The 15,507-nt window shown below is 38.0% G+C and overlaps 1 protein-coding gene across 1 annotated transcript; it reads right to left on the bottom strand.

Moving 5' to 3' along the window:
• Positions 1-3,607: 3,607 nt before the first annotated feature.
• Positions 3,608-5,236, bottom strand: LOC146629323 (proteinase-activated receptor 3-like). The gene is made up of 2 exons (XM_085358503.1): positions 5,170-5,236; positions 3,608-4,674 (listed from the first exon to the last, which is right to left on the bottom strand). The coding sequence occupies exons 1-2, from the start codon at positions 5,234-5,236 to the stop codon at positions 3,608-3,610; spliced, it is 1,134 nt and encodes a 377-aa protein (XP_085214629.1).
• Positions 5,237-15,507: the final 10,271 nt, after the last annotated feature.

Raw genomic sequence — 15,507 nt, 5'->3', positions numbered from 1 at the left:
CTCTTTTTTATTATTTCATCCACCGCACACTCTATCAGTACACTGGCAGTAAAATCACCCCTGAGGATTATGATGCCACCACCATGCTTGCCATTTGGTACAGTGTTCTTAGGTTTGAAAGCCTCATGTTTACTGCTCCAAACATACCTCTTGTCATTGTGGCAAAACAGCTCAGTCTTTGTCTCATCTGACCATAAAACTTTCAAGCTTGAAGGTGTCAGTTTTGGTTCAGGGGTTTTCTTTCTTGGTCCACAACCTCTCAGGCCATGGTGATATAAAACTGGCTTCAATGTGGACAGTGATGCTAGTGTTCCAGCAGTTTTGATTTCAGACTTCCTGAACATTCTAACTTATTTCTTAACGACAGAAGCTTGTTCATGGCTAACAAAGGCCTCTAGTCGAGGTATAACTTGATAAAAAACATTTGACCAAATATCCAAAACAAATTCAAACTTGTGCGCCCAATCTTTGTGTTTTAAAGGACTAAAGAATTGTATGCTGCACAATTATTACATCCTGGAAAAAAAAGGACAGTTCAGAGAACTCATTAAAAGCCCACAAGATGACACTGATGCCTGTGATGACTATATAGAACTTTTTGACTACGACTGTAAGTTTATTGCATGTATATCTAGACTAACACTATGTGGACAGATATTTTTTTCTAATTTTTTTCTTAAACCAAGGAACTGAGGTTTTTACATTTTGATTTATATCATGAATTGAAACTAAAAGCCATGTGTAAAAGGCCAAGTCACTCAAATTCTAAAAAAACAAGAAAACAAAACAAAAAAACAAAAACATGGTAAGATTGCAAATTCAATTTGTTTGTGATGCTCACTTATTTAAGATTTTAAAGGCTCTTTAGCCTTTGCAGCCTTGCACTATCATGCTGGCTAAGCTAGCATGTGCGTTTCCTGTGCTAGCATAAATATTTTGTAGTGCAGTGCAGACAAGGATGGTGTCTTTTGGAGGTGAATGTCATAAAAGACAAAAATAACCATCTAGCTAATTAAAGATATGGAGAAAAATTAATGAACTGCTTTATTAAGTAGGATATATCCTCTGGGGAACATGAACAATGAGATATTTCAGTCTGGACCAAAGAAGTCACTTTGATCCAAAGTGGACCAACTTTGGGCCTAACTTTGGTTCACCTTTGGTCATCCCAAAATCAAGCACTGGGGGGAGTCAACAGTAAAGTTTATCCTGAAATGCTAGTTATTTTTGAATAATCCATGGAAGTCGGATTCAACAGTATTTCTTTCCTAATTTGCAAAGGAAACACATGTTATATATTTGGAAATATTTACAAATCACACTTTTCAGCACTGTGAGCACCACAAACAAAACTACAGTGACCTCAGAGAGGGATATCTAATAAAATAAATAAAAAAGTTATTTGTAGAACATTATTTTTTGTGACTTATATGCTTGAACAACCTCCTGCTTTAGTGCTAATGAGTTGATGTTAACACACATTAGGTCATTTGTAAAACATAAACTTGTAGTTTGTTCTGCATTAGTTCCATCATACAAAAAATCATTGGAATTTCATAATTTTTGTCAGCTTTGGTGATACTGTTATTGAATGTTATATTATGTTTCTCACATATATCTTAGTTTTGGTAGTAAAGGACCTATTATTGACCAATTATTTCCTTTTTCTACCAATATAAATGGACTGCAGCTGTTTCAAGATATGAATCTGCTTTCCTGTGTTTGATGCTTTATCTCTGTCTGTCCTCGGCCTTGCCTTGTGGCTTCTCCTTCGCTCTTCCACTTGTGCTGAACCAACTTGTTATACTGTACATCACAGTTTCCAGACTGAAACCCTGCATGTTTGTTAAGTCCCTCTGTTTTGTGTGCTATATGCCATTTTGGTGTCTTTGCTGTTCCTCTGTGGAGGTTAACAGATGTGATTCCCGGGTTAAAGGTGAATGTATCATTCTCGTGTGTTGTCAGGTTTGTTGTGGACAGGTGTTCCTTAAACTGAATTGTTCTTCTGCGTCATTGTGAAGGGGCATGCTAGTGATGAGATGATTGTATTTACTACAAACTGACCTCCAGCAGGGGTTGTCAGATCTGTTTTTCGGGTGATTTCGAGTTAGATTAGTCATTATTGTCACTGGAGCAGGAATTAAAGTGCCACCATTGAGACTTTCAGATTTGAAAAGCTCTGCTGTCAAACTACATGTGCAGGTGTGTGTGTAAAGATAAAAATCTGACCTTGACATGATTTATTTTGATAAGGCTGATAAAAAGCTCTAGTGAATACAGTGTAAAGGTGGATTCCTCTGGTATCTACATATTGAATAAAGAGTTTCATTTGAGCAGCTGTTGAACTTTCATTTTTACCAGCAGATGGTGCCATTCATACTAAATTTACCAAAACATGCAACTCTCTCTGCCTGCCCTTATTCAAATACACAGTCAAAGAATCTTTAATAAAGAATAAAGATTAATCTCAGTAAACTGTCTTATCATTAATGTCAATTACAGCCAGAAGTGAGTCATAGACAAAATTTTAACATAGTGCTTTCTTTTTTTACTACCCCAGTGTGACGTGACGGACGGACAGTAGACTTTTCTACTCCTCAGTGTCACTTTACTCTACATCCTGTCAAAGGCTGGTTAGGAAATACCAAGTCAGTGGTAGAGAGCAGAGAGAAGTAGAGTAGTTTAATAACTGATGATATCTTTGAAAAGTTCACAGGAAAGCCGGAGATACAGAAATGTATAGAATATAGTTATATACTACTGTAAAAGTTCAAAAAGGTTATGAAATCTTTTTTTTAAGTATAGATGTATAGTATTCTTACTTGACACATTTATTAATTATATTTATTATTTAATTTAAAAAATAATATACATCCTTTCATCTTCTATGTACATCCATATACTATATACATATACAAATTGACATAAAAACACACAGCTATGTTTTAGCTAAAGCCCATCATGACATTAACTTCCAGTTCAAATCTTCAGGGTAGTTACACAACAGAGGATAGTAGGGAAATTACTGTAAACACTGTAGAGAGAAAAATGAAATTCAGGGAACATGAACATATGTAGATGCATTTTACTCTAATGAATTGTTTATGCCGATTACAGTAGCTTTACTAAAATACTATTATAATAGCAACCAAATGGCAGACACTAAAACTCATATTTTATGTATCATTGCACTGCATCTTTTCAAATAACTTGTGAAATATACAAGAAGGATAAAATGACCCTACATGCTGTAAATCTTGCTGCCACTACTGTCATTAAACAGGAAAATGTATTATGTACGTATACATTTCTTTTCTTTTTTCTTTTACACTTTCAAGTTTCTTATTGTTTTCTAGTTTTTAAATATAGGAGTTACGTTTTGTGTGTGGGTGTCACAAAAACAGAACTTTTATAATAAAACAACAATTATGACTCATAGAATAAGGTTAATACAACAATGATGAAATCCATTTATAGTTTTAAATGAAAAATCATGTGCTTTTGATCTCTCTTTGGATTCCTGCCAACGAGAACATTTCTCTCATTATCATCCACAAAAATAAGAAATATGATCACTTACTTTTTAACACTGTTAAACAGGTTTCTATTAGAAAGATATGCTCAGCGTCTTGCCTTTGAAAGACATGAAGTAAAGCCTGGAGCTTGCAGATTTGGACATGAGAAGAAAAAGGAAAGGATCCAGACAGGCATGGACACAGCACAAACACACTGCCACATTAAAGTACATATACAGGGTTTCCGTTCCATTCACAAACAGTTGGACATAATGGACAAAGTGTAGGACTCCAGAGGGTACAAAGCACACCAGAAAGATACTAAACACCAGTGAGCTGGCCTTGATGTACATTCTCCAGTCAAAGTGTGATCTTGTTAACTCGTTGATGATTCGGGCAAAACACACAATTGTAACCACAAGTGGAACCATAAGAAATAAGATGATAAGAATCAGGTGATAGTAGAGTAGAAACATGTGAGAGCTGTGATCCAGGGGCAACACATCATGGCAGGTTGTGCGGTTGAGCTGAGGGAGCCAGTAGCTCTGCTGGACGATGAGCTCTGGGATGATGGCAACACCAAACACCCCCCACAGAGCCAGGCTCACCCAGGCAGCGCACATTCTCTTGGGCATACTTTTGTACAGGAATGGGTACACCACAGCAAGGTAGCGCTTGATGCTGATGCAAGCCAGCGTCATGGCCGAGCAGTAGAGATTGCCGTAGAAACATGCCGTAACAACTCGACAAGCAGTCTCTCCGAGAACCCAGTGGTTTCCATGGAAATGGTAGTGAGCCTTAAAGAAGAGGGAGAGGAGGAGGAAGAGGTCGGAGACAGCCAGGCTGCAGTAGAGGATGGCAGAAGACACCTTTCGGATTTTAGTCACTAGCAAACACAAGATACTGACGTTGGCTGGAATCCCAACTGTAACCACCAACATGTAAATAATGGGAATGACTCGGGTGCTCAGAGAACCACCGAGGTACCGCACTGTGCTGTTGTTGAGCAAGTTCAGAGCTGGAGGGGAATAATTTAGAAAGGAAGCCTGAGTCCCATTTACACAGGGCTGATTGTTAATGACTGGGGCCCCTTTAAATGTTCTGGGCATGGGAAAAACAACCTCAGAGCTGTTTTTCTGCTCCCTCCATGTCTTTTGTCCTGCAAAAAACAAAAAACAAAACCAAAAAACAATACAAAAATGAAAGTTACTGCAGGTCATTCAAAATGTAAATGAATTTCAAATATATTTGTACCAACATAGATTTCAAATATACTGGTTCAAAGTATCTATACAATGTGCTAGGTATTTAGATATTTAGTTTCATCTGTAGCCAAATGCTCTCAAAACACTTTCATCTAACTTAAATTCCACGAACAAATAATGATTAGGAAACTCAGAAAACACAAAAAAAATCCTCTCACTGAAATAGCTGGAGAATATGATGTCAAGATATTGAAATATTAACTATTCAAAGTATATATATGTATAATAAATAATTCAGGGTCATGAATCTGCTTCAAATCCTGTTTCAGCCAGTTTTTACCAAACAGTCATTCAACCCTCAGCAACACCGCCAGATGTTTTAGATTATCTCTCAAGTCCATGAAACTGTTACTTAAAGCTGTTGTTGAATTTTGACAAGCTTCTCCTACCTTTTTTCTGCTGTGTACTGCTTATACAGAGGACAAAAACGAAGAAAACCAGGAGTAGTTTCCCCATATTTTTCTTCTTGTTGATCGGCTCCCAGCTTAAGAGTCACTAGCAAGCCTCTTCTTTGTTTGTTATCACTGCTTTTCCCTGTCACCCCAGTCTGCTTCGCTCAGTTAGCTCTGTGGGAGGAACTTGAAAGCCGACCCTTGTAAGAAAAAAAAAAATCACACGTTCACCCAACACAGTATCAAAACAAAATATCTTTGCTTTCGTTTTGAATATGAAGGACAATGGTTTTCACTTCCCTACTCTGTCTTGTCTGAAAACTATTTTATTGTTGCTGTATCTTTGCCAAAACAAATACTGACCCACTTTTTACCTGATATCTCAGTACTTTACTCAGAACTTTCTGCGCAGTTTTTCCCGTGTGTATTGTGTATCATTTTCACTGTCTTAAATAGAAATGTTCAGATATACATTTTCACACAGTTCTCCTAGTGCTGCAAGTTATATGATGCCTAAGTTTGGAGCTATGAAGAGAGGTAACACACAGAAAAAGGAAAAACTGGTGAGTCAAGGAAATGCCTGTGTGAAGATGATAAGCCTGCCTCAACACGAGCAGCTTTGTCTTCCCTTCCTTTTCTGCAGCTATTTGTGTACAGGTACGCTTACTAAAAACATTACTCATTTTGGTTCAGAAACCTTTAAGAAGGTTTCTGTTACTGCAGTTTAAGTTCTGTGTTTTTGACATGTTATTTACATTTCACTTTTACATTTACAGGAAACTTAATATGCTTGAAAGTGATCAGGGTAAGACAGATCAGGACACATGCTGGTGGAAGGATTGTTGGAGTATTTTCTCTGCTTTTATCAAAGAATAATTTATTATTGTAGACATCCAGCTGATCACAGATGTGACCCGGGCCTTGTTTTCGGCGTATATTTTTATCAGAGGGAAGAAGTAACATCAGTATCAGGGTCTGTTGTGCCCCAGCAGTGACCTCAACTTCCTGTTGTGACGTCAAACTCCAAATGTCACAGATGACTCAAACTGAGACAACCAAATGTTCTCCACTGTAGTCAACTTAATGGAAACTTTAGAATGTTCTTTTCAACCTTGAGGAGGACTAACAGGTTATGTTTAATCTATGTTTCAGTGAAAGTCGGAGACCATCCTCCACTAATTACATTTCTTTACATTAGAACTGAAGAAGCTTCTCGGATGAGAGGTGAAACGTCTTCAAGTAACTTAAAGAAGTCCAAACGCTTTTCTTTGCAAGCTCCTTTGACTACAATGACCTGGATGACTGAGAACCTTCACAGACATTTCTTTACATTTTTTTCCTCTTCTCCTGTCCGGCAGTGTGTCAGTCAGAATTGTTATCTGAAGGCCAAAAAAGGCCCAACAGATTTACTTTCCCAAGTGGATCATTATGATATTTTGCATAATGTTCCACTTGATAGTCATAGTTTATTAGAATTTTATTAGGATTTTTTATTTTGAATTATTATAGTTACAACAGACAACACTAGGGGATGGGAAAAAAGAAGAAAGAGAAGTTGGGAAGGAATTTAACAGAAGGAGAGGGAGAGAAAAATAGAGGAGAAGAAGAGGGATAGAGACAGAAAGGGAGACAACCGACATATGCATAAATAATAGTAAAGAATAAATAATAACTGTTACTGAAAAGCACACAGTACTAATAACACAAGATATTTTTAGAAGCAGCAGCCGACCAACATAGTGTGTGTCTGTGACCCTCGATGTCTACAGGCTGTTTTAAAATTGAGAAGTGGGCACCAGCACCAGTGGTGATGCTGAATGAACAGACCCCCCCCTCTGGACACCATGCCCACCCCCAAGGACCTAAATGCATGTATCATGAGTGTCATGAGGCACAAGTGGCCGTGAGGGGACAGAAGAGGAATACTTCCTCAAGTCATTACAAGTCATTTGCGACCAGTTAAATATCACCCATTTTGTCTACCACGAACAGTGGTGACGTAGGCAGAAATCGCTTTTTTCATAGTCACACTAAGCATGATCCCCCGCCTTCTTTTCTTAAAAGTGGTGCAAGTGGTATGCCTAAAATAACTGCATCTTTCCTGTGTCGTCGCATTGTGTTACTTTCTGTTTCTATTTTCTAATGACAAAAAGTTTAACTTTAAAACTTCCAGAAAAGAACTAACAAAGAATTTATAACCTTCATGTATTTGCGCCAAATCATAACAGCACCCTTGAAGGCTCAAATAATGAAGAGAATGGTAAACATGAAGCTACACAATACATGCCCACCTACTCGTATTGGGCTGTTAAAAGGAATAATTTCAAAGACTAATAATTTGATTAACCAATTATTTAAAGTCCTTTAGATTTGTTATAAAAATATAGTTGTGTATTAGTATGACTTGATTTTAAGTCACTTTGTTCACACAAACCCTCAGACTACTCATTTTTTAAGTAAGACGGATATGACAACATCAGAAATTTGTTTGTGGTAGAGATGGCACGATACCACTTTTTTATGTCCGATACCGATACCGATATCATAAATTTGGATATCTGCCGATACCGATATGAATCCGATATAGTGTTTTTTAATCAACAAAACTGTTTTTTTAAATATCTTGCTGCATTTTGTATAAGTTCATACTCAAGTTTAAAACAACAACTACACTAAAGCTATTCTGTTATACCTATATGCAAAAAAAAATATTTCATAGTTCAGCAATACTGATCAATCTAATAAACTTAAACCTACACCATCCTCCCTATTCTGGTATTTTAAAGAGTACTTAGCGTAAATATTAAGCAACCTAACTAATAGGGTTCCAACTCCCAGCAATCGGCTGCCCTCTCCTCAAACTGAAAGACCTACACAGTTCCCGCTGCCTCAAAAGAGCCCATAACATCATAAAGGACACCTCACACCCTGGACACTCCATGTTCGAACTGCTGCCTTCAGGTAAACGGTATAGAACAACATACACAAGGACTAACAGACTCAAACACAGTTTCTACCCAATTGCAATATCATGTCTCAATGCTACTAAAAGTAGATGACTTTCATTGCCCCTGTTGTCATTTGTGCCCTTGATGTTGGAATGCTTTCAGACATGTTTTGTTGGATGCGCTAACAAATTGACTGAGTGATTGATTGTTTGAGTGATATATCAACTAGGTCGTATGTTGAGTGTCTGTATGGGGCCTTAGGCCTGGATTGCTTGGGTGTATTTACTGTATGAGAATACTGTATTTTATATGTATTTCTATCTTTTATATCATATCTATTATAGTTTTTAAGTATTTATCTTTCGTGATGTTGCACTGACCGGAGACATCTTTCAATTTCATTGTACTTGTGACAATGACAATAAAGAATATTCATTCATTCATTCATTCATTATTCATTCATTAATGCCCTATCGGCCCCCCTGGCTAAACTTTGCTAGATCCGCCCCTGCTCAGTTACCAGCGTCAGCTACGTAGAAAAAGATCCTGGTGTAGAAAGTAATATTAAATACATTCTAACAACAGCTGATCAAGGTTAAACGTGCTGCTGTTGTTCAGCCGCTGGTTTCCTCTTTCTGGTGCAAAGTGGGCCAAAAACAAACCAGAGACACGGACTCGCGACAGAAAAGCCGATCAGCTGATCATTAAGCAGTTTCATGATTGAAGCAGCAGCCAGAAGAGGCAGTCGCTCCATATATCAGTTGTTAAGCTTAACGCAGGAATGCTTTACAAACATTCAGAGATGGACTTACACACTTGCTTTACTTCTCTCGGGATAACTTTGTCGGAGATGAAATGCCGGGTTGCTAGCGAAGCTCCACATGCTATCCAGACCACGGACAGGTCCCGCATGCCACAGCCGCTCTATCACGTGATGCCTACTGCTCCGACTGCTAACGTTCTGAGGTGAGTTACGGCGTGTTGCAAGTTTTGTGAGGTGCTTTCGTGATATTTAATGGATCGGATTACATTTTTTATTTTTCTCCGATATCCGATCCAGTAATTTAGGTCAGTATCGGACCGATACCGATACATAATATCGGATCGGTCCATCTCTAGTTTGTGGCCAAAAAAATCATGGTAATATCTATAAAATGCCATTATAAATAAACTTAAATTTTAGACGTACTAAAGTACCGCAGTAGATTTAAAGAATATATTTGGTGAATGATAAATTAAAAAATGTAGCCACCAGGGGGCATTGGTTACAATGCAGCTTACTGAAATTAAGTATAAAAAATAAATTACTTGTGCTGTTGTTTCTATGTAGAGGGGCGTGGTTCTGTAACAAGGAATAAATGACCTAATAATAAACAGATAAATATTTTCTGTATAAACCTGCAATGTAACGTCTATTTGGACATGATTTTATTTTTCTGACTGCTTATTTCTCAAACATAACGCCAGAAATTAATACTTAAAATAAACATACTATTTATATGTACTAACATATAGAAAGTTCTATATGTCTACACAGTGAACCAACAATAAAGTCACAAAGTATTCACCAAACGGTGCAACTCATATGAGGTTGTTCAAACCTCAGCACACAAAGTAGTAAACTGTCCGATGACGCAAATATAAACAACAGTGACCACGTGGAAAGTTGCACCAAACTATGCTATCACGAAAACAGTATGAATTTATTTACTGATTGTCTGCACGCACACATTCTGGACAAAATTTATGAACCCCCCCCCCAACTAACACTTTAGCTCTACAGTAGGGGTAGGGCCTCGAGTGCCGGTGTCCTGGAGGTTTTAGATGTGTCCATGATCCATCACAGCTGATTTAAAGGGCTAAATGACTCCTCAGCATTTCTTGAAGTTCTCCAGAGGCCTGGTAATGAACTAATCATTTGATTCAGGTGTGTTAACCCAGGGTGCGATCTAAAACCTGGAGGACACCGGCACTTGAGGCCTGGAGTTGCCTATCCCTGCTCTACAGTCTTTCCACCATGATCCCTTTCCACTAGTAGTCTCCTCGTGCCAGCAGGGAGCACTCTGATTGGCTTTCGCTTGATAGTACATTCAGTCTGTCACAGGAGGCTATCCTTCTTCACATGAAGGGATCTCTCTCTCCTTTAATCTCAGACCCCGCTGTCGTCATCTTTTACATTATTGCTGACTTGTGGCCACAATTGATTATTGCTGTTGAAAGCTGCGCTTATTTCATCTCATAATAAAGTGCAGTCTTCTCTTTCTCTGAGGGCGTGTCCGTGTCCTGTTAACAAAGCTGGGCTAGCTGAGAGGCCAGCTCAGCTTTCACAGTTATGGCATCAGTTGTTAGCAATTAATTAAATGAGCTTTAGTGATTTAGCATCATGACAATTTCGTCTTGCTAACCACCTCGGTCGACATTTGTGATGCAGAGAAGATGGAGTTTGAAAAAAAAAAGTTAATAATAATAATAATAATAATAATAATAATAATATGATCATGTCTAGTCTAATAAAACAGGCATGTTGATCAGGTGCACGCTCACAGCACTTTCAGATTAACAAATATGGAAATTACTTAATAATATAAGTAATTTTATATAATATAATATAATATAATATAATATAATATAATATAATATAATATAATATTACAATTTCATTATTAATAATATAATATTACCTAATAATAATAAGCTTGCCTGAGCTGTTTTGCAGCTTTCATTTTCATTTTTCATTCATATATTTATTGCCCCCATGCATGTTGACAGCATGTAATACCCAGCCTTTTAATTCATCGGATTTTTCTATTAGTATTGTAATACACTTTTTGAAAATTCAAGATGTAGACCTGTTTTTCTGATTTTTTTTATATGTACATTGTCCTCACAGGACACCCACAACAAAGGTGTGATTTCTAGAATATAATACTGTAGGTTAAACAACAATTTATTTGTATCGTCAGCATACTAAGAGCTGGGAATAGGATTTCTGTACTACGACCCAGGTACACCACAGTCAGGATTACTGACCTGCTTCAGTAATCCTTGGTCATCATTTAATCTTTTCCTCTCCAGGTTTAGTTTAAAGGTGTAGAGCTGCTCCTTTTCAGCTGTTATACTTTTGTTCCCCCAAACAGCTTTTGTGACTCCCACAACCTTTTCTCCTAAACACAATTTATAGACCAACATGTAGAAAGATTATGCTTTTTCACATAATTTAATGTACAAATTTTAAACTATGAGCCTCAATGCGACATCAGAAGTGTTCATCAGGAAGGCCTTTAGTATTATAGACTCAGAAAATAAACATCATGTGCCAGTTATAGAGCCAAAGTAAGTGTTGAAATTCTCCCAATTCTTTGAATCTTTGGGCTGAAGGAAGGACAATACTCGGTGTATAAATGCTCAATCAACAATCATTTATTTCCATAGAATTCAACAATAAGAGCATTACAACGTCCGGACGGGAGAGATGCTACCAGAGGGTCAGGCACATGTCTCAAAATGGTGACGGGTTGCTCAGCTTTTTATAGTCTCTAGTGGCCCCCAGCTAGTCGTAAAAGCCAAAACATCACATTTTTCTCTGTTACAGCGCCTAAGTTATGACCTCGGCAGTTGTTTCTCTGCTTTCTGTAAGGTGGGGGTGTGGAATGTGGTCTATCTATCTCCCCTGTCTTTAGACACAGAGTCTCCTGCTTACAACCTTCTCTTCATGATTCAACAATTAAGCATGTCAAGAAAACAGTGTAACACATTCCCAGCAGATCAAGGATACAGAGTGATGCACATTTATCTAATGAACTAATATGTGAATATGTTCTGTTAACTCAAAAGTATAATGAGAACTACACTACATACAGCTCACACACTCTATATTAAAGGGTATAATGTGATCTACAGCAGTATTCTAATTCAACTACTTTGATTACATATATAAGGTAACATATAATAACAGAATAATCTAATAATTCCCCCTTTTGATCTCTGAAAGAGATCACTTACAACATGCACTCCAGGGTCGCAAGGTCCAGGTTTTCTTGATCCTGAGGCCCTCTGTCCCCCTTTAACGGGTGGACCATATGTGGGATGACCTCTGTGTTCACGCAGTTCAGATGCAAGCAAAGTTAGATTTACAACCATAACAGCAGTTACAGATGACACTCCCATCATTCCCAATTTTCCCACAGCTTTATTTTGGTGCTCCAGTTTTCCACTCCCATTTTAATGCCCCCTTATACCTTTCAAATGTACTTAGACTGGAACCTCTGTCTAAGGAGCTTTTAACCTTTATTTTTATTGCTGCAGCTACCAGTGTCTTCCAGTTGGGTGATTCTCAGCTTCTTTCTTCGACCTCCGGGGTTAGACCACCCTTTAGTCATTGCACAGTTCTGGGGATTATTCTGCCCCGATTTCAAACAAAGATCTGTGTATTTTGGGGTCACCGGCGTGTCCCCCTTTTTGCCAAGAGCCTCTTGAACCTCGTTGGTCTGGTGTTCCCGGTTTTCGCCAACCCCTTCATGGTTATTGCTGTGTTTGTGGGATCCATCTTCTCCAGGAGCCCAAACGTCATGACACTTGACCCCAGTTGCTGTCTCGGCTGTCCCTACATCTGTCTCTGCTGTGAAGGGTCCTCACATCTCCGTGTCCCCGTCTGGTGTCTCTTCCTTTCTCTGCAAGAGACAGAAAACCAAAACACCTCTCTCCCTAGCCTTGATAATCTAATATTGTTATCCATTGTTGTTCTAATGATTCAAATTTGGTTTAAAATATTATGTTCAGGACCTATTCTAATCATAATCTATGTGTGTGTAAAAGAAATCAAAAATTAGTGAACCCTTTCTAAGTCTAACACATTATAAGCTTAAGTTTTACCATAGCTAAATTATTAAACACAGAAATAACGTCATAAGATGTTCATAAAACCATTGTTTGATGTTCGGACTCAACTTCCCCCTTTTTGACACACTCCCATGTGTCAATTCATTGGAGCTAGACAATTAAAAGAGAAGGTTGGTGACATCATATCTCAGAAAGTATCAGAAATTCTTCTCTCGAGTACCGTTGCTCCAGCCTTGTCATCACTGAGGATCTTCAATCCCGGACATTTCCCTTCTCCATATGTAATAAAGTCTGTCATCCTTCCATGCCCTGGTAACTGGTCCATCCAGAGCTGTAACATTTTGAAATGTACATACAACAAGCCAAACCACACCTTGGTCACACCAACCCTTTTCTGCCCTGAACACCATCTTAGTCTGGACCAGGGTTGTAATAGTTTTGCAATTTTCATCAGTTTTAATCAGTTTTTACCAATTGTTTGCTAGTTTAGTTTAGTTTTTATTTTCTGAAAATCCTTAGTTTCAATTTAGTTTTATTTGTGTTTTGCAAAAATTAAGTGTAACAAAATCCCAGTTCCATCATATCAGTCATGCTCTTCTGGTTATCCTTGGGTGTTGAGACTAATAACTATTAACTCTTGCCGCACCGTGTGGTCCTAATTTTGGTTCAAGTGAATTGATAACCTTTTGAAGGCGATTGTTTCACACCTTTATTTAGATGTCCCAGTCCTGTTGTCTCGGGATACATCACGCTGCCTTATCTGGGGTTAGCTGTTTTCTGGGGATGCGGGTTGAGTGGGTGAGCTCTTCAAGGAGGGGGAGTGTGCTCCCCCTGATGAGGTCTTCTAGGTAAGCTAGGTTAACCTTCTTGTGTGAGCTTTTCAAGTGCACTTTAAGGTTAGTGGGACTTTTAGTTTTATAAATGTCCCTCATGACCCCCTGATGACCCAGTATTTCATTTTTGCACACTGTAGTACACATTTTAGTTTTTGCTTGTAGCTCGCATACTCTACTTGCCACTCCTCTAAGTCCTGATGTTTCTTAGAGAGGGCAACAGTACCTTTAAAATTATATCACATGTGTGGGGGTGTGGCCTTGCCAATTGTTTTGCCCACCTTTTCAAAATGGCTGGCGTGCCCACAAGCACATTTCATGGAAAAAGAAAGGTAAGCTTGATATTTACATTTAAAATGTTTTGTTAAACTCAGATTTTTATTTTATTCTTTTTGCAAGTACCCCTCCTCGGTGGCGAGAAACTGTTGGTGTGGTCAAGTGGGTGCTCTGGAAACAAACGCTCAGGACAGAACAGTTATCAGTCATGTACTTCCTACAAATTTTGCATATGTTTTATTCCATATTGATCCTCTGAGTGTAATAGTACATTTTAATTTGAATTTATCCAAACTAAACACAATATTTTCTTTATTTACTTTGCTCTTGTTCTTTTTCAGTACCACATCCTATCAAATGTCCCTGTCGATTATATTCTACATTTAATAACTTACTACTTCAAGTGAGAACCTAAATCACGTGGACCAATGTTTATTATTGCATATCTCTATTCTGAATGTGGCCAGTCATTCATAGGTATTGTTAAATTTTGGCGATTTTCCTCTATAAAATTTAATTGACTTTTTTACAGTGGCCTGCTGTGGTTAATAGTAACATATTCCAGTCATGAGTGATATCAATAGTTATCTCCACTGTAGCATTTGGCATTCCCAATAATATAACATGATACCTTAATCAAAACACAGCTAATATAGCACAGTTTTCTTAATGCAAACATCAGTAACTCAAAATCAGCAACCACAGTGTTAAGTCTGCAGTTCATACTTATGTGAATCTAGAGTCTCCTCCTCCAGTCTCTCTTATCCTCCTGCTCCTGAAAAAACAAAACAAAACAAAGCGAAGCATCCACCCTTCTCTTGTCGGCTGGGTGAATTGTTTATTGGCATTTACTAATCCTAAAGTGGGTGCAGTCATTGTCTCAGTATCAAGTCAGTCGAAGCTTTTAGTCGTCAGTCCATCACAGTCCATTCACATGCATACATACCTCCATACACATTCATACCAGATGTTGCTGATAATGGAGTCTCACGCGCAACCTATTCGAGCATCCATCACCAGCAAGATGACGTCATCATTTTAAAGGAAAACAATTCCTTGTTGTTGTTTTTTGGGCCGGATTGACTCGGTGCAATCCTTTTAGACTCAGAACTTCTCAGTGTTCCCTATAAGTGAATTTCTCCCAAGCCAATTACAATCATGGAGAAGCACACTTTGCAACTGTTTTTGTAAGAATATTTCATAGCGCTTTAAATTTCAGTCTTTCAGGCCTGGTTTAAAGAGCTGATTGTTAAATCATAAACTCACAAAATATCAACATATCACCACCGGTGGATCACACCTCTCAGATTTTCTTATCTCAGTGCACTGTAACAAAACGAAAACAGACATAACCAACAAAACACTAACAACAATAACACAAACTAGGGCCCGTTGCAGACATGTCCAAGCATAAAACTATCCTCTCTCGCTTACGAGAA

Source organism: Diplotaxodon limnothrissa, linkage group LG7 (genome assembly GCF_057381915.1).
Source record: "Diplotaxodon limnothrissa isolate DT_005_m linkage group LG7, D_limnothrissa_male_GT1.1, whole genome shotgun sequence".
Taxonomy (NCBI): domain Eukaryota; kingdom Metazoa; phylum Chordata; class Actinopteri; order Cichliformes; family Cichlidae; genus Diplotaxodon; species Diplotaxodon limnothrissa.
Note: the sequence above shows the minus strand (reverse complement) of the source record. Positions and strands in the feature narration are given on the sequence as shown.

Coding starts and splice junctions, on each gene's coding strand:
- LOC146629323 (XM_085358503.1), bottom strand. CDS start 5,236: ATGGGGAAACTACTCCTGGTTTTCTTCGTTTTTGTCCTCTGTATAAGC. Junction 4,675..5,169: donor CAGTACACAGCAGAAAAAAG/GTAGGAGAAGCT, acceptor TGTTTTTTGCAG/GACAAAAGACATGGAGGGAG.